The sequence below is a fragment of the Camelina sativa genome, chromosome 14, assembly GCF_030686135.1.
Source record: "Camelina sativa cultivar CO46 ecotype springtype chromosome 14, ASM3068613v1".
Lineage (NCBI taxonomy): Eukaryota > Viridiplantae > Streptophyta > Magnoliopsida > Brassicales > Brassicaceae > Camelina > Camelina sativa.
In genome coordinates this window covers 24,770,629-24,790,151 of record NC_141893.1, presented here as the reverse complement: position 1 = coordinate 24,790,151, position 19,523 = coordinate 24,770,629, and the positions used below count along the sequence as shown (strand labels likewise).

Below are 19,523 nucleotides of genomic sequence, written 5' to 3'. Positions count from 1 at the left end.
TTTTTTTCAGTTTCTCAACTTTGATTGGGTTGGTCATAAAATCATTGTAATCGAGTAGATAATTTTCACCAGTTGTTCATCCAAAATATCTTTGTAATAAAAAAAATCATGGTTAAAGAAATTATGTCACAAAACAATTTTAGTAATTATAATAAAATTTTGCCAAGCAACATAAAATTTATTTAATTAGTTTAAAAGACATTTTATAGGGGTGGTAAACAGCATACTTTAACATTAAAATAATTGAGGGTTCCAGAGAATAATTTTAATTGTGAAACATACAGTAAAATTGTAAGTGGTTACTAAATTATATGTTGTTTTGATGAATTTTTTCATGTAAAATATTTTGTAATAAGTTGTGAAACGTTTTTGAAATTTGACAATAATAATATTTGTAATGATGAGTATTTGGCAAAAGATTTGATGTAGTATAATTTATCTTTAGATTGTTGTAATAATTGTTATAATATATTAAAAATAGAAAAATATAAATAAGTGTATGAAGGTATATACAAATATGATTTTTCGCTAATAAAAATGATTTATATATTTACTTCAAGAAATATTTTTTATATATATTTTTTTAAAATTATTTAGGGTTTAAAATTTATTCTTTTCAATAATTTTAATATTTGCATGTTGTGCGGGCCCTTATCTAGTAACAAATAATATTTGGATATTTTGGTATTTTGGGTATTTAAGTATAAAATTAATCTTTGAATAAAAAATATTAAATTAATGAATATATTTAGATTTAAAATTATAATTTTGAGTAATTGGATTATATCAAAGTTAATATTGTTATGTTATGGAAGTTTTAATTACATGTTCAAATTTTATGGGTAATCCGTACTGATATAAACATCGTGTAATGCCCAAACATGAACTCACGAGTTTGACGATATAAAATGCAGTAAATTAATTAATTTGGTTATATTTTTACCTTATTCGAATTACTCCCTCTATATTAGAATAAATTGATGTTTTAAGAATTTCACATAAATTAAGAAAACAATTAATATTTAGTCATAAATATATTTTTAATTATAAAATATATGTCTCATAAATATTAATCAATGGTAGTTCATCAAAATTTTAAATTTTTAGTTAATAAATTTTGAAATCTACAATTTCGTAACATTAATTAATAAAAAAATCTAAAAAATTAATCTTTATGATAAAAAATAAATTTCTAAAATATTATTTATTCTAATACAGATACTGGGTTGGGAATAATTGGCAATTCTTATTAATTAAAAAAAAAAGAAAAAAAATACCAATTTAGACGAAAATAAAAAAGTAAAGAAAACAAAAGAATATTTATCAGAAAATCCAATTCTTCCAGCTAGAATGAAGCCTTCTCATTGGTTGTGTGACGATACATAAGAAAAATAGTTCTCAGCTAACAGGAACATTATAACACAGTGCACTATATCATCTTATTGGCTAAAAGTATCTAAAAACGCGTCCATAACTAACACGTGTCCTACTGACTCTTTTAACTTGGTCACAAAGAAATTTAGACTGCTGACAGTTTTTATTTTTCTTTTTTTTTAGGTTTTGACTTTTGACTCAATATAAATTCTTATATAAATTCATCTCTCTTCTCTCAATATCTTAAATAATTAGCATTTTCCACCTTTTTTTTTTTTTTTTTTTGTTTTGTCGATCATGGCGGAGGAATTTAGTAGCTTTGATTTACTCAGAGATGATGATCTCTTCTTCGATTTCGATCCTTCAATCGTCATACATGTTCGCTTCATTTGTGGTAAAGAGTCATATTTTACGGCATGGCCACATAGTGACAGAGATCTTTATTTGTAGAGTGTTGCAGCGACATGCAGACATGTAAAATGTAAAAAGATTTATTCTTGCTAAAAGATAATGTAACTTTTAAGTTGTAACAAAGTTTCAATTATTTTCTAGGACATAAACATGATCCCTTAGATTTCACGCTAGTGAAGAGACCATACATAGAAAGATGATAGTTTACACTGCTATATAAGCAGCATAGAAGTCCCCTATGGATCTAAGATTCGGCTATTCAGAGTTTCTTGTTTTCTTTGATGTTCATTGCTTCTTTCTCCAATATCTTCTTCTTAGCCTTGGCTTCTCCTTCAATCTTCTTGCGAGACTTGTTGAACGTTTTCATGAAATGGGCCAGCGTTTTGGTCACTGCAGAGAGGGACAATGGCCAGATTAGAAATGAGAACCGCAAAAATGGGTAAGACAGTAGAAGAACAAACTTGTGATGGTACCTTCCTCGATGCTATTGCGAGCTGGATACTCAGCTAAGTAGGAATCTAGAGTTCTTCCCTGTGAGTTACAAATTAATTATAGGATTTGAAACATGATACAATGTACTCAAAGATCTAACCGACAAGTTATATAGCTCACCGCTTCGTTGTATAAGTTACAAAGCCACATTGCTTCAGGCTCAGCTGTAAGATGAAAATCATACACCGCCGCCTATTACAACAAAATTCGAGGCATTGCACCACTCCAATTATTTGAAACGAAAATTAACCACAATAAAATAAGAGTAAGTGAATTGCTCACTAAATTAGCATAATCTCGGATTTCTAATGATTTGGCTATTTGTAAAACCGTTTGAAGTTTACCAAGTTATCACATTTCCAAGTCCATTGATCTGGTTTTGGTGATACGAATAACAAAGATTGGCTTGGTTTGCAAACGAAATTTAACGATCATGCAAAACAGGTTAAATGGTTTTTTTTTTATTTTTTTTTTGTCAAACATTTAAATGGTTTTATGAGCTCAATTTCTTATAGAATCCATGAATTTCAAACTCGAATGCTGATAGAGTACCTTTCCTTGGCAATTAAATAAAAACTTCATTTGCATGTTTACGACTGTTTAACGTTCTCTCTTTCTTCTTCCCCATTATCTTTATAAGTTTCAGTAGTAGGCAGAGGAGGCAAGTCCTTCACAAGCTCTAATATCCCATCTGAGTCAATTTCTCGATCATCTGATTCCTCTATGATCTACAAGAGCGAGAGAGAGACACTCAACAAATGTTATACATGTAATGATAGATATATATATATATATATATATGTTTATGAAGTTTGGTAATGAAGATAGAATTAACACACACAAAAGAAAAACACATACAGGCAACAGTTCGACAATAGAAGAAGGCCGGAGATTGATGATATTGAGAACCTCAGCTTTGGCAACTTTGAAATCTTTGCACTTATCTGCGACTATGTTAATGCTCTCTCGTGTTTGAGTATAAGCAGCAGTCTCCACCAAATAATCATAGACCTAAAATGATAGCAAAAGCAATTGACTTCACTTTTAGCCCTCTATGGCAAAGTCACATGAGAGAAAATGAAAAACTTCCAGGCAAGAGGAACCTTGTATTATGATATAGCAATTGGAGCTATAACTCTTGTGGTATCCTTTGATGCACCTCTTGAGTTTAACAAGTCAAGCACCTCGAAATTGGTAAGTGCTCCAGAATTTGCCTTCACTCTGCGAAACACACGCCAATTATTTGATTACAAAACAGAACTGAAGATGAATAGAGTAACACTAAACACATCATGAGATATGTTAACAGAATAACAGGGACATACATTTTCATCTAAGCGGTTCTTAAATTCGTCCAACCAAAAGAAATCGCTTGTCAAAATGAAAAGAGACCACTAATAGACAATGTCGAAGAGAGTATTTGTCTGCCACCAGTTTTGCTCCTGAAAACGAAGAAAGTATTTGTCTGCCAGTCACGAGTGCACTTAATAAGGAACAAAGAATAAGTAAAATTTGGCTTAGGTCGAGGGATCAAAATCATATTCATCATTTTATGCATTATTATAACACTTGTAATTTCATAAATACAAATTAAAATCACAACCTTTATCCGTATATTATAGATTGAAGAATGATGAATGTCTTGTATTACAAACAGAATACAAAATGATGAATGTCTTGTATTACAAACAGAATACAAATTTAATCAGATAGGGATTGCACAAAAGATTGAATTTAGCTTATGAGGAATAAATAAATTATCAACAAACAAAGACGAACACCATTACAATTAGGAGAAGTTTAAACACTGACTTCATAGAAAAATGATCGAATCACAGAAGTTCTAATTCCATATTCGACAATCAAATCTAAAAATCAAAACGCAGTTGAGAAACAATGGTTGTTTGGTGAAAAATACGCAGATGAGGTGAACCGTAAACCCTTTTGGTTGGACGAATTTAAGAACCGTAAACAAATGTCTTTCATGATTTATTCAATTAACCGTAAAAAATTACTAACAAACATGATGAGGAATTTCAGCCCCATGACAAGAATCAAATAAACGAATACTTTTGATGATAATGAAAACGCATAGTTAGCTAACCCTAATACTAAACGATTAGTTTTTCCTATGCACGTGAGAATCCAAGAGTACCTAACTAGTCTCTTACAAAAACATCGTAGCACAAACATATTAAAAAAGACAACAAATCATACAATCCTATTTAAAAAACCTTCTTTCAACTTCTAACTCAATTTACTTGGATTGGGAATATATACTTTGTCTTATCATTTTCTAAAGTACGAAACTTATTCATTGTCAAGTTTTCCTTTAACACTGAAATAATTTTTATACTCGACAATAAACGAAAAGGAAGAGGTATGCATTATATATGATTTCGAATAAATAACTCATGATAAAAAGTATTTGTTTGGTGAAAAAAAAAAAGCTCTTTTTCTTTTTTTTCATTCAAAGACTTTGCATTCCTCGTCGCCCGGGTTTGTCTGGCAGAAATCCTCCAAAGGGTCTCCACTTCCAACAGCTTTCTCTCCTGGCCACTTGCTAGCCACTAGGTGAGCCAAATCCACCACTCTTTGGCTATAATACGAATAACGCACACCAAAAACGTAAAGATTCATTCATATATAGGTTAAATTTATAAAACTGATCATATCATGTAATGTAATGTGTTATATATATATATATATATCTCACCTGTAACCCCACTCGTTGTCATACCATGCAACCACCTTGACCATATCATCACCCATGACCATTGTGAGCGAAGAGTCAATGGTGGTAGAGACATCAGAGCACCTGAAGTCAACAGAGACAAGAGGGGCGTCGCAAACGTCTAAAATACCTTTCATCGATCCATTAGCGGCTTTCCTGAAGGCCTCGTTCACGTCCTCTGCCGTCAAACCTTTCTTCTCAACGTTTATGACAAGGTCAACCACTGAGACGTTTGGCGTTGGCACACGGAGTGCAATTCCGTTGAGTTTACCCTTCAGCTGCGGCAACACTAGTGACACTGCCTTGGCTGCACCTGTGCTGGTTGGCACTATGTTCAGTGCTGCGGCTCTTGCACGCCTTAGGTCCCTGTGTGATGCATCTAGAAGCCTCTGTCACAATTCATTTCAAACACGTATATGTTACTATTGGTTGTATTGAGTCAAATCACAGTCAGTGATTTGTTATGCACTTATACAAGCTGCAGGAGTATTCAATCTACATAAACCGAACCCATACAACGAATCCATAAACTCAAAACACTTTCTACTATGGCTTAAATGGATTTCATTTTCATGCATTCAAAAAACCGTAACCAAAATTAAACCCTAGATTTGGTACCTTGAACCGTAACCTGGATTGAATACTCCTAAATACGAGTAGTGAATACTTTTAAGAATACAAGCAATCTCTTCTACTTAGATGGACAGACAAAGATGGTATAAGTATATTACTTGGTCTCCGGTGTAGGAGTGTGTGGTTGTCATTGTCCCCTTGACGATTCCTGCAATTCAGTTAATGTATGAGCTAGAAGAAACCATTTTGAACATGTAGTAAGAAAGGAAAACAGTTGGTGCAATGTACCAAATTCTTCATCCAAGACTTTAGCAAAAGGTGCCAAACAGTTGGTGGTGCAAGATGCATTGCTGCCAAGGGAGACCAAAAATGAAACATGAATACTCAAAACCAAATTTTGGTTATAATGGGAGAGGTTTAACTTTAAACGGACCTAATGATGTTAGCAACGTCGTGACCATAGTCTTTCTCATTGACTCCCATAACGTAGGTAGGGATATCAGCACCTTTGGCTGGTGCAGTGATGATCACTTTTGAAGCTCCAGCTTGGATGTGCTTCCCTGCTCCTGGCCCATCAACAAACACTCCTGTTCCCTGATGATTATAACCACATTCCATTTATCTTTTTCGATTAACTAAGGCGTGATTCGCCATCGTAACAATGCAGCTTTAGATAGAAAAGTAATTCACCTCGATAACGATGTCAATGCCGAGCTCAGCCCATGGAAGCTTCAGAGGGTCTCTGTTGGAGACGACTTTGATGAGCTTACCATCAACACTGATAGTTTCATTGTCCACAATTTTCACTTCAGCCTTGAAGGTTCCAAGCATGGAGTCATACTTAAGCAAGTGGGATGCCTGCAATTTCATCATCAATGTCAAATATGTGTTCCACAATAGAGAATTAATGTCTTCAATTCTCTGGACTTACATTCTTGACACCACCACTGTCGTTAAGGACAACAACCTCGAGAGGAGAGTCCTTACGGCCGTGCCAACACCTGAGGAAGTTCCTACCAATCCTTCCAAACCCGTTGATCGCAACCTTCAGTTTGGCCACTGTCTCTCCTCTAACAGGAGTGGATGCTGTCACAGCCTAATATTTCACAAACTCATCAAACATATGCACATTCATATATAAACAACCACACAGTTATTGATTCAATCAATCAATCAGTCACCTTGGCTGTGATCTGTGCAGCTACGGCATCAAAGAAAGATGATTCTCCACCGTTACTGCTCATACGCAGTCCAGAGAATTCAGCAACTTCTAGCCTCTGTGCAGTTAATAACAAGAGTAGCAGATCAAACAAACCGTAACACACACACACAGGGAGATAGTATGTGCTAGATAAAGGGAGTTCATACCTTGGAGGAGCACTGAGCAGGGAAAGAGTGAATAGCACTCTTAGACTGCAGCCTCTGTGCGACCGGGATTCTGGAGACGGCGAGAGCTGCATGTGTGGCCATAGCTGCAAGTGAAACAAGAAGAAAAATCTAGGAATGCTACTGATCAGTTTTGAGCGTTAGCATATATACATACATACACACATCCATTGGTTTTGATCAAAAGCAACCAATGGTTCAAAGTAAAGCAAAGAAATATGTGGTTATTATGTAGGTAAGATACAAATGGGGATAAGATTCTGTGAGTCACTGATCACAAGTTTGTCAAGGCAGTTATATTTTTTTTTAATTCTTGTTTCCATGTCATATACTTTCCTCAAGGATCCGGAAATTAAAAATCTTTGTAACGTCTGATTTGGCATATAATTGTGATATATCATCCTTCAACACGATTTCAGACAAACAGAGAAGAAGGCAGTCATTTGAAGATAGATGAAAAGTTGTACAACATTACACAGAAATAGCCAACAATTATTGGGATCATAATAAGCAATCACCCGTGATTCAATTCAAATCCTAAAAACAGATGATTTCAGGCTGTAGCCTCGACTTCATCGGTGCTTAGAGCTGCACCATTCGGGGTATCTTCTGATTTGAGCTGAGAGGACACATCGTCGATAGCAGAGTTGAGCTGAGCAATTTTTTCAGCCAGCACCTTCCGTGTTTTCTGCATTAACATTACACACCATTGTGCATAAGTAGATCAATAAAAACGAGATATATTATGACTCAATAAAAGTGATTATTACAACTTACCTCCAAAGCTTTTTCCTCGTCATATATGAATTTCGGCAATTTCCTCATGAGATCCTTTCGGTCTGCTCCAGCTATAGCCTTGCTGATCTGATATAATTCACAAACGCAGCATCATACATTGTCAAGAAGGGGGCAGAGAGGGTTATAACTAAACCATGTGATTCAGAATATTACCTGTGGTGCGTATACACATCCGAGAGCACCAACTATGAGTCCGCCCAAAATAAACCCTCCGACAAATAAGCCTGTGCTGCCTGAACCGTCATCATCTCTGCAAGATTTGATGTTATTAGACATTGCAAACGTCTGAGTAAACATAAGTTGCCAATGGAAAACAAAAGTATATATTAATTCAGGAGGTACAATGTTTATAGTCAAACCATCTACACTCTCAAAATTGTTTTGTTCAGAAAACATCAAGGGGTTACAAGAACCACACTTGTGGGCATCTCAAACAGTAATTCACCATAACCGGGAGGATTTTTTATAAGATATGTAATCAATCTTTCACCAAGGTCCAAAAATGAAACAAATAAGAAGAGGATCCATGACTGGACTTCTTTACCTGTATGCTGATTGAACGATGAGGATCCTTTTGCTTCTAGGAGCAGAAATATGAAGGTTGTTGGAGCGATTCAGTCCAAAAGAAACACTGACACATGGCTTCAGGGAAAAGCCTAACATGAAAGAAGGAACAAAGATCAGTGAATATCGAGAGAAAGAGAGATCATACTGGAGAAGCTACATCCAATTTGATACGAAAGAGAAACGCAAAGAATGGTCACTTTCACTAATATGAACTGTTTCTGCAGTATTAATGGATCTGCCTCACCATATCTATAAACTATGCCAACACAAATGGATTCAGAAACAAACTATCATCTTTCCAATAAATTAAATACTCATCTCAGCCAAATGATATTCAAGTTCTAATTTTGCATCATGAAATGCATTTCAACCCACACTCTTGACAATCAAATCAAGCAAAAGAGAGGACCCAAACATAGCAAAATCGAGACTTAAAGCTATACCCAATTGAGTCGGGACTGATTAGAGAACAATGGAAAATCACAGTGGGATAAAGCAATTTGGATCATCCAATACCCAACTAATTTGGGTTCTTGACGTACTAAATTAGAATCGTAACAACATAAGGATCAAATCTGGGCTAGCTCAAAGGGAGAAAGAGTCTTGTCTAATCGCATAAGGAGAGATTGAAGAGCATTTTTACCAGATGAAGGATGGAGTTGTTGAGCGTTATTGGGGAGAGAGAGCGAGGTAGAAAGAGACGCCATGGATGGAAGGAAGAAACTGAGAGATCGTAATAGAGAGAGCAGTTGGAGGACGTTCGATGATATCTAAGCTTCTTCGATTCAGTGGTAATTATAAAATTTAAATAATCATCATAAGTATTATATGAGAAATAAAAACAAATTCAAGAATTGGGAAAATTTGGGAGAAATGACCATCATGGGTATATATATGATCAAATTTGTCATCTAACTGGTTTGGGTCTCGCTCTCGTCATATATGGATACTTTTTTCTTTTTTTTTGAGTTTTTCTTTAACAAGTTATCTTTTAAAAGTATTTTAGTTTATTAGATTATATAAAAGAAATTTCACAGAAGTTTTAAAATTAACTGTAACATATTAATTTAGTATTTTGCAATTATCGATGCTTATATGGGATTAATGAGACGCACATCCGACTAATTCCAAAATGAAAAAGACCAAAAAAGTTGCAGCTTATAAATCTATTTCTCTATGCAATGATTATGCAGTGTATAACAACTGTAACCTATGCTTTCCTCGTATATAGAATTTCAAGAGACGGTATATTGTGCAGTCATGTTTATTTTGTTTATGCTTAGAGATCTAATATTCAGGCTAGCTTCGAGGAATAAGAAATGCTAGGAGCAATCCTTGAATTATTCACCTCCTTTTTGTGTTATGGATCAGGATATTTTTCATGTCTTAGTTCGTATATCTTAAGTAAATATTTTATATTTGTGCATCAAAGCTAATGTACATATATATCAATACAATAAAACTTCTATGTTTCTCACCGGAGCATGACATCTCAGCTTTTGTATTGAAGGAGAGAATGACACATCATTTAAAATGAATACCCAATCAGATTAAAACAATTAAAACAGCTAAGAATAAAATATGGTGACTCACCATATTTGCTGACTAGGTTTATTGTCGAAGGAATAAATTTTTTTTTTTTTTCTGATTTGTGACCTTCTTCTTCTCACTTCTAAATGTCTCTCGATGTCTCCGTAGCAAATTGATGCTTCTTCGTCCTCATTTGTTAAACTTCAATCTTTTTCCGATCTCGTCACGATATCATTTTAAATTCGTTGGTTTGGATTTGGATCTTTCATGGTTTTGTGTTATCTATTTTAAAGTTATTGTCATCTTCTTCGATTGCTTTTTAGATATTGCTTTTTTGGGTTTATGTTTTGAGTTGGATGTGTGGTAGTTACAGAGATAAGCTTAGAGATGGGTCACATATTGTTTAGTTTGATTTGATTCTTTAGTTTTAAAACCAAGTATCTCATAAAAAAACAATATACAAGGAGTGATAAAAAAAACAAAGAGATGGTTTTTATTTGAGAAAATAGTTTCAGTGACAAAGTTTGAGTCAAGCTTAGGTCAATTGACTTGTCCCACTACAATGTCATCATTTGATATATACTTAGGTTCCTCAAAGAACAAATGGTAAAAATTTATATCATATAAAGTTTATAGGAACTATATGCTGAGATTGGAGAGCTGAAAAGATATGCAATTCACTTTGACAGGAATGGGCGTCCAAAAGTAAGTTTTGTTTTATTTTTGCTCTGGTCTTCTTTGTTCTTTACTGGATTCATGTGATTTTTTGACATATGATGTTTTGTGTCATACAGGGCTAGGCTGAAGATGTGTATATTAGAAGAAGTGATGCAATGCTAGCTATGATGAAATACAACAATGTACTCTTGGATGGAAGGCCTATGAGACTGAAGATTCTGGGTGGAAGTTCTGAGGCTGCTCCTGTTGCAGCTCGGTTTAATGTAACCGGATTGAATGGAAGGATGAAAGAGGAGTGTCTTCATTGGGTACATTTCCATCTCTTGGTCTGTTTTTTTTTTAACAAAATAATAGTTTTGCGTGTTTGTGCTGAAGTGAATGGATCACTGATTCTTGCAGTCAAGGAGTTAGAGGTGGGAGAGTAGGAAGAGGAAAATGCTCAGTTCTTCTATGAGACGCCATGCAACGTAAGTGTTAAAAGGAGCTTGCATTGATTCATATAGGCGGATGATGCATCGGGTTTATCATCTTGATCATATTGTTTATGTGTGGCAGCCAACAAAGCCAACAGGGAGGTGGTCGAGGCGGGCTTCGTGGTAGAGGCCGAGGTGCCGGTGGTGGAAGAGAGAATAAAAGCGGCCGAGGCGGAAAGAAGCAGGTGGAGAAGTTGGTTGCGGACCTTGTCAAATATCTCGAAAGCTATCATGCTGAAGCTATGAACATCTCTTAAGCAAAGCAAGACTTCACATTTGTCATGTCCGTTTGTGTTCTTTTAATTCTTTTATCTCTTACTAATACCTCAAATGTGCCAAAAGTTTGGTTTGGGTTTGGTTTCAATTAGGATGCTTTGCTTTTTTTTTCTCTATTCTTGCTTCACTTTTACAATCGCTCCCTTAGGTTATTGAAGTAAAAGAGATTTAGTTTGTAAATGAAAAAAGCTCTTACTTTAGCTATTTGCTTTGCTTGATTTCAATTGCTAAATTGTACTTGAGCTGAATTAATTAGGTTCGACATAATTTGTTTTCCTCTAAATTTGTCATTTTGTTTTCTTTTTAACATGTTCCAACAACACTTGCCTTGCATCTAAAACGAACAATGCAGAAAAAATTAAGACCATCAAAATGTTTTCTTGTGTTTTTGTTGTGTACAAAAATTCGAATCCAACACAAACAGCCTCAACTCTAATTCCAATCCCACCCTAAGAAAAGTTAAAAGAACACTTAAAGTTAAAAGAACACTTCTCGAAACCAAAAAAAAACAATCTTATGTTAGAATCACAAGACAGTAGCAACGTTCAAAATTATCACTGCAAAAATGCTCCATATACCCGACTGTAATATAACTCATTCTGTATTCTAGAGCTCGTCGTCGAATTTGCTGATGGTGCTGTTATGTTCACTGATGTCCCGTTTCTACCGTTACCGCAACTGCAATCCAATAGAAAAACAACGATTAAGGGTAAGAAGATACCTGACACCAGAACAATTGGTTATCCCTAAAGCAAAGGGTAAACCATGGAGACTCCATTTCTATGGATTAAAAATGTGTTTTAATTTGTCTGCTTAATTGTCTGTCTATATATGTTGGTTTATTTGGAAAATATTAAATTTATAATGATTGTCTATAGGTTGATGAGCTATGTTGAGAAAACTAACAGACTAAAATTACAAGCAACATACAAAAAATAAACATAAAATATATATATATAATAAAAAAAATTATAAAAAACAACCTGCGGTGTAGTGCGGATACTATCCTAATATATATAATAGCAGAGTTTGCTCTCAGCAGCCACATGAGTCTAATATTTAACAAATTATGTGGGCCAATATTATTTTTTATCTTTTATAAGCCCACATCTTACAACCCAGAAAAATATAAGTTGAGGAAAAAAAACCTATACCCATCGTTACTGCAAAGAAGAAGGAAAAAAAAGAATAAAGGAACAAAACTAAAATTGAATTTGGGGAGAGGATGAAAAGGAGCAGCTCATCTGATTCCCCTGAAGCGATTTTAGAAAGAGATCAATTACGGTATTTGAATCAATGGAACTGTATTTCATGGTTTTAGGTATGGAGAGGAATCTGCTTCTCACCTTTTTTGGCTATGGTGTTTTTTGTTTGTCTTCTTTTTAATTTCCGTTTGCTTTTTTCTCTGTTACTGTAACTTAAGAAAGCAAAAGACGTCCTTAGACCTTAGTCTAGGCAAATCGGAATAGGATTGTTGATTTTGGGTATTCAACTGGAATTGGATCGAAACCTAACTTTTGGGTTTGTGCAGGCATTTGATGATGTAATTGTTGAGTTGTTTTTCCTTTGTTTTAAATTCTTCTCATATATGATTCTTATATTATTTTTGAAATTATATGAATTGAAATTCAATAAAACTATACATATATTAGTGATTAGTGATTACCGATTTTACAAGAAAAAAAATGACCAAGGAGGTGGCTGGTACCAGAACCTCTATTATGTTTTAAAGACTTCCCAGTTTCACTCTCCCTGGATTGGAGAAAAGAACACAGTCCCTTGGATTCTATTGGGCTGTATAGCCCATATAAGTTAATGTCGGTCTCTTAGATGATTAGGTCAACTTCTGTATCCGAGACCATGACATATATATACTCAAACAAAATGTAACTTACAACCTAAGAAACACATTAATACAATACAACAAGTTTTCTTGTCATGGTATCAGAGCCCTAAGACCTAAAACTTCAAAGAGGTCTTAGGTGTTCAATCTTGTGATCTAGAATTCCGCACAAACACTTTTCTTTGTTTCTCAAAATTTTCCGTTTCTCTCTTCACCGATGTCGACTTCACCATCTACGTCATTGGCTCTCGCAACAGCAATAACCCCATCCCGTCCTGAATCTCGTCGAACCATATCACCATATGATTTAACTTCCGGTGATAATCCCGGCACTTTAATCTCCAAACCTCTGTTACGAGGTTCAAACTATGATGAATGGGCAAACAATCTTAAACTTGCTCTCCAGGCCCGGAAAAAAATTGGCTTCGTCGACGGATCCATACCTCAACCACTGGAAGACGATGTTGATTTTGAAGACTGGATCGCAAACAATGCACTGGTGGTGTCCTGGATCAAACTTACCATTGAAGAAAGTCTCTCCTCCTCGCTGTCTCAGCTCAATAACTCTCATGAACTCTGGACTCATGTTCAGAAACGGTTTGGTGTGAAGAACGGACAACGAGTTCAACGTCTCAAGAAAGAACTGGCTAACTGTCGACAAAAAGGTCTTGCTATTGAATCTTATTATGGTAAAACTGACTAAGTTGTGGGAAAATCTTGCTGATTATCAGAAAGCTAAAACTATGGAGTAAGTACGTCGAGAGCGTGAGGAAGACAAACTCCATCAGTTTCTCATGGGTCTCGACGATACCTTGTACGGTGTCGTTAAATCATCTCTGCTCTCTCGGGTCCCGCTACCGAGTCTCGAAGAAGCATATAACACTTTGATTCAAGATGAGGAATCCAAGCTTTCGAGTCGCATACATGAAGAACGGTCCGAAGGTGTAAGCTTTGCGGTTCAGACCAATGTTCCAAGAAAACCTTTTGTGAACAAAACTTCTTTGATCTGCAACGTATGTGGTCGCACTGGTCATCTCGGAGAAAACTGCTTCAAGAGAATTGGTTATCCAGAATGGTGGACTGAAAAATCTCTTCGTCCTAAGCCTAGAGGTAACAGCGGCACTGCTTCCGGATCTTCGGCTCGTGGTGTCACGACTACATCTGTGGGCTCAATGTTTGGCAAAGGCACAACTTCAGCTCATGTGAATACTATCTCTACACTGCCACTTTCACATCACCCTGTTTTTCACACTCCTACGATCAACAATCCCTCACCTATAACATCAGTTGATCGTATTGGTCTTAGTGGTTTGAGTAACGATGATTGGAAGCTTTTACAGAACATTCTTGCTGAAAAGAAATCTCGCTCGCCTAACCCTCCCACAGGTATATATTTTTTTGAATCTTGGATTATCGATACTGGTGCCTCTAACCACATGACAGGTTCTCTTGAATATTTGGTTGATGTTTGTGATATGGCACCGATTATGATCAAGCTTCCTGATGGTCGTTTCACCTCTTCTACTAAGATTGGCCGTGTGGTGTTTGGTTCTTGATTAAGTCTTCACAATGTTTTCTTTGTTGATGAGTTGAAATGTCATATTATCTCTGTTTCTCAGTTGACTAGAGAGCGCGGTTGTGTTTTCCAAATTACTGATCGGCTGTGTATTATTCAGGATCGCATCACGAAAACGCTGATTGGTGCGGGTGAGGAACAACAAGGTCTTTATTTTTTTAAAAGAGTAGAGGTTGCAGTTGCTGTTCATCATGTGGATTCTACGTCTACAGAAGTTTGGCATTCTCGTTTGGGACATCCCTCTTCTACTGTTTTAGATATGTTGCAGTTTTTGGATTCTAAAAATAAATTTGATTCAACGTCCTGTGATGTTTGTATTCGAGCAAAACAGACAAGAGAGTCTTTTCCTTTAAGTTATAATAAGACGTGTATTGCTTTTGAACTAATCCATTGCGATCTTTGGGGACCATATCGTACTTCAGCATATGTGGTTCTCGGTACTTTCTTACTATTCTTGATGATTACTCCCGCGCAGTTTGGATTTATCTTCTAACTTCAAAGACAGACGCACCTACTCATCTTAAAAAAAATTTGGCTCTTGTTGAACGACAATTCTGTGCTCAAGTGAAAACAATTCGCAGTGATAATGGCTCCGAATTCATTTGCCTCAAAGATTATTTTGCTCAATGAGGAATTATCCACGAAACTTCTTGTGTTGGCACACCGCAACAGAACAGTCGTGTCGAACGTAAACATCGTCATATCTTGAATGTCGCTCGTGCTCTTCGGTTTCATGCTAATCTCCCAATAGAGTTCTGGGGTTATTGTGCGTTAACGGCTGGCTACCTTATCAACCGCACCCCTACTTAGATTCTTGCTGGTAAAACTCCTTTTGAGCTTATCTACAACCGACCTCCGCCAATGAACCATATGCGTGTGTTTGGTTGTCTCTGTTACGTTCACAACCAAAAACACGGTGGTGACAAGTTTGCAACAAGGGGTACTAAATCGATCTTCATTGGTTATCCGTTTGGCAAAAAGGGTTGGCGTGTTTACAACCTTGAGACAGGTGTTGTCTCTGTTTCTCGAGACATTGTTTTTCGTGAAATGATATTTCTGTTTGTCGATGATGAAACTACTTCACCTCTCTTTAGTTTGTTTCCATCGTCCCTTGTTCCTCTTGTTGACTCATCTCCTGATTTCTTTGACGAGCAACCTGTGTCATCTTCAGCAGTCATTTCACCGGAGGTTCCTAAGTCAGAATCCATCCCACCTGCGACGGTGGACTCAACACACCCCTCCTCTGACACACCAGTTCTTGCGTCAGAACCTGACTCTGTTTCAGACACTACTACTTCTGCATCGAACCAAGCACCAGACTCTGTTAATGCTTCTCCTACTCCTGCAACCAACACATCTCAACAACTTGTCACTACGTCTTTGTTTGTTCCCACCGAGATTATTCCGGCACCAAAACAGCTCGGGTTTGGCCATCGCACAAAACGAACACCTGTGAAACTGGCGGACTATGTCACCTCTTTGATCTACTCGCCTCCACCCTCCGTGACACCTTATCCAATTGACAACTATGTCTCTAGTTCTCAATTTTCGGAGACTTATCAAGCTTTCTTATTCGCCATTACATCTGGCCAGGAACCCGAGACCTACAATGAGGCTATTCTTGATGAAAATTGGCGATTTGCTGTCACCGATGAAATAGAAGCCTTAGAAGCTCTTCAGACCTGGACAGTTGAAGATCTTCCTCCAGGAAAACACGCTATTGGTTGTAAATGGGTTTTTCGTTTGAAGTTCAACGCTGATGGTACGCTTCAGCGTCACAAAGCACGTCTTGTAGTCCTTGGCAATAACCAGGAAGAAGGAATCGATTACTCCGAGACTTTTGCTCCTGTGGCCAAGATGATCACTATTCGGGCTTTCCTCCAACAAGCAGCATCCTTAGATTGGGAGGTCCATCAAATGGATGTTCATAACGCTTTTTTACATGGTGACCTTGATGAAGAGGTTTACATGAAGTTTCCTCCTGGTTTTCGTACGGGTGATCCGAATAAGGTGTGTCGTCTTCGCAAGTCTCTCTATGGGTTAAAGCAAGCTCCGCGTTGTTGGTTTGCTAAGCTAGCTGAAGCCATGAAAATTTTTGGGTTTGTTCAAGACTACTCCGACTACTCTTTGTTTGTCTTGGCTACTAATACTGCCCGTCCTCACGTCTTGGTTAATGTTGATGACTTGATTATCACTGGGAGTTCGATTCATGTCGTCAACGAGTTCAAACACTATTTGAGTTCTTGTTTTCACATGAAAAATTTGGGTGTTCTGCGTTATTTCTTGGGTCTCGAAGTAGCTCGAAGTCCGTGTGGCATTTATCTTTGTCAACGGAAGTATGCTCTCGACATCATTGCTGAAACAGGTCTTCTAGGTGTTTGACCAACTACTTTTCTGTTGGAACAGAATCACAAGCTCGCTTATGCCAAAGGGTCTCTGTTTCCGGAACCTACACGATATTGCCGTCTTCTTGGTCGCCTGATCTATCTTGGTAACACGCGTCCGGAACTATCTTATGCCATCCATATCCTCTCCCAGTTCATGGCTTCTCCTCAACAGGCCCATTGGGACGCCGCTCTTCGTGTAGTGTGTTACTTAAAGAATAGTCCAGGTCAAGGCATTCTTCTTCGCGCTAATACGCCTCTTACGTTAACAGCATGGTGTGATTCGGATCATGCGAAATGTCCTTCTTCTCGCCGTTCGCTCACTGGTTATTTTATACAGCTCGGTGGTTCTCCTCTGTCTTGGAAGACAAGAAAACAGGATGTTGTTTCTCGCTCTTCCACCGAGGCCGAATACCGAGCCATGGCGGACATCGTAAGTGAACTCCTCTGGCTTCGTCAACTTCTTCCTTTCCTTGGTATCCAAGTCACAACTCCCATTACTGTTTACTCTGATAGTCTATCTCCGATCATGCTTGCTGCCAATCCCGTTTTTCACGCTCGCACAAAACATGTTGGTACGAACTGTCATTTTATACAAGACGAAATTATACGTGGTACCATTGCTACTCAACATGTCTCCACTACTACTCAGCTCGCGGACATCTTGACGAAAGCATTGGGACAAAAACACTTTGAAGATTTTTTGGATAAGCTGGGTGTTTGTAATCTCCACACTCCACTTTGAGGGGGGGTGTTGGGCTGTATAGCCCATAAAAGTTAATGTCGGTCTCTTAGATGATTAGGTCAACCTCTGTATCCGAGACCATGACATATATATACTTAAACACAATGTAACTTACAACCTAAGAAACACATTAATACAATACAACAAGGCTTCTTGTCAGATTCTATGGCGCCTTTGGAAAAGTAGAAATGATCTTGCTTTTAAGGGGAAGGACCATAATGCTCAAGAGTTAGTCCGGAGAGCGGAAGAAGATGAAAGAGAATGGAAGTTCAGCAAGGAATCTCAACCCACTGCACATGCGTCAGGGATAATACCAACTACGGGTAGAGGAGGCTGGCAAAAACCTCCAAATCAATGGGTTAAGTGTAATAGTGATGGAGCATGGAACGCTGAGAGAGTGAACTGCGGTATAGGCTGGGTGCTAAGGAACTCAGATGCAAAGGCATTATGGATGGGTGCTCGTGCCATACCCAGAACCAAATCAGTATTGGAGACAGAGCTTGAAGCTCTCAGGTGGGCAGTCCTCTCTATGTCTCATTCAACTACAGAAAAGTAATCTTTGAATCAGACTCGCAGCATCTGGTGTCTATCATCAATCAAGGAACAAATGTACCTCAAATTGACCCAATTATTCAAGATATCCGACACCTACTCCAGCATTTCGAGTAATCAAAAGTAGTTTTCACTGTCATGAAGGGGAACATGGTGGGTGATAGAATAGCTAAGGAAGCCCATTTTTTTACGAATTATGTTCCTGTTCCTAAGCTTTATTCTATTATGCCTAATTGGATTAATTCTCATGTGATTGTAGACCAGTTGTAAAAATTTGGTATCTCTGTTGGTTAATAATATGAAGTTGTTATTAAGCAAAAAAAAAATAAAAAAAAATACAGAGTTAATGTTTATGTCATACACCCATGAACGGGTGAAGAAGGTTGCACCAAATAAAAAACTCAATTAACAAATGTAACATAACATTTCAATCTATATTATTCACTAGAGACACACGAACCCTAAAGATTAGCACATATAACACATATATGATTAGACATGGTTTCTTATTTGTAAGTCCAGTTCGTTTGGATATTCGTAAGAATGTAATCCCATTTTAAGTAATATTCCTTGAAAAAGAAAAAAAAACAAAAAAAAATAATTCTCTCAATTTAAATCTAATTTTTTTTAAGAATAATAACATGAAAAATAATAAAATTAAATACTTAAATTATATTAGTGTGAAGATTGTATAACAATTAGTACGATTACGTTTATGCAAAGTAAACAAAAAAAAAAGCTTCCAACGATTAAAATAAAAACTATAAAACATTAAAAATTTTAAAAATATATGGATCGTTTCCTAAAATAAATAAAAACAAAATCGGCACACACTTTATGGTTTGATTCATGTGCTATGTTCAATTGTAAAACATTTTAACAGAAAATCAATAAACTATCATATTAAATAAAAATTAAAAAAAAAAAAAAAAAAAAAAAAAAAAAAAAAAAACTCAGTGAAACTTAACTATAATTCAGTAAAAACAATCCTAACATGTACAGCAAGGCCCAAACTTATTAGTAACAAAAAAAAAAGAATTTATTTCAAAACATTTAAAAGTATGACAGTAAAAAAATTAAATAAGGGAAAATATAAAAAATGAGTACACGAAAACAAAAACTAAAAAACTA

General features: G+C 36.4%; 5 protein-coding genes and 1 long non-coding RNA gene across 6 annotated transcripts; 2 read left to right on the top strand and 4 right to left on the bottom strand.

Moving 5' to 3' along the window:
• Positions 1-1,891: 1,891 nt before the first annotated feature.
• LOC147928564 (formin-like protein 12) lies at positions 1,892-3,595 on the bottom strand. Its single transcript, XM_087485579.1, has 6 exons — positions 3,381-3,595; positions 3,136-3,288; positions 2,830-3,005; positions 2,398-2,469; positions 2,259-2,316; positions 1,892-2,175 (listed from the first exon to the last, which is right to left on the bottom strand). Exons 3-6 carry the CDS (start codon positions 2,863-2,865, stop codon positions 2,045-2,047), a joined length of 297 nt encoding a protein of 98 aa, XP_087341705.1. The 5' UTR covers positions 2,866-3,005; positions 3,136-3,288; positions 3,381-3,595; the 3' UTR covers positions 1,892-2,044.
• Positions 2,868-3,604, bottom strand: LOC147928563 (uncharacterized). The gene is made up of 4 exons (XM_087486198.1): positions 3,585-3,604; positions 3,414-3,498; positions 3,136-3,288; positions 2,868-3,005 (listed from the first exon to the last, which is right to left on the bottom strand). Exons 1-4 carry the CDS (start codon positions 3,602-3,604, stop codon positions 2,868-2,870), a joined length of 396 nt encoding a protein of 131 aa, XP_087342324.1.
• A 1,036-nt stretch (positions 3,605-4,640) lies between these two features.
• LOC104742114 (glyceraldehyde-3-phosphate dehydrogenase GAPB, chloroplastic-like) lies at positions 4,641-7,658 on the bottom strand. The gene is made up of 9 exons (XM_087485578.1): positions 6,953-7,658; positions 6,766-6,861; positions 6,516-6,680; positions 6,275-6,442; positions 6,018-6,178; positions 5,873-5,934; positions 5,743-5,792; positions 4,994-5,400; positions 4,641-4,876 (listed from the first exon to the last, which is right to left on the bottom strand). The coding sequence occupies exons 1-9, from the start codon at positions 7,052-7,054 to the stop codon at positions 4,744-4,746; spliced, it is 1,344 nt and encodes a 447-aa protein (XP_087341704.1). The 5' UTR covers positions 7,055-7,658; the 3' UTR covers positions 4,641-4,743.
• On the bottom strand, positions 7,330-9,313 carry LOC104742113 (uncharacterized). Its single transcript, XM_010463086.3, has 5 exons — positions 8,979-9,313; positions 8,313-8,424; positions 7,922-8,018; positions 7,748-7,834; positions 7,330-7,658 (listed from the first exon to the last, which is right to left on the bottom strand). Exons 1-5 carry the CDS (start codon positions 9,040-9,042, stop codon positions 7,524-7,526), a joined length of 495 nt encoding a protein of 164 aa, XP_010461388.1. The 5' UTR covers positions 9,043-9,313; the 3' UTR covers positions 7,330-7,523.
• Positions 9,314-9,951: 638 nt separating this feature from the next.
• LOC104743839 (uncharacterized) lies at positions 9,952-11,492 on the top strand. The gene is made up of 4 exons (XR_015580492.1): positions 9,952-10,570; positions 10,660-10,851; positions 10,943-11,010; positions 11,099-11,492. It is a non-coding gene; the product is annotated as an uncharacterized LOC104743839 (long non-coding RNA).
• Positions 11,493-17,875: 6,383 nt separating this feature from the next.
• LOC147928562 (uncharacterized) lies at positions 17,876-18,396 on the top strand. Its single transcript, XM_087486197.1, has 2 exons — positions 17,876-17,881; positions 18,001-18,396. Exons 1-2 carry the CDS (start codon positions 17,876-17,878, stop codon positions 18,394-18,396), a joined length of 402 nt encoding a protein of 133 aa, XP_087342323.1.
• Positions 18,397-19,523: the final 1,127 nt, after the last annotated feature.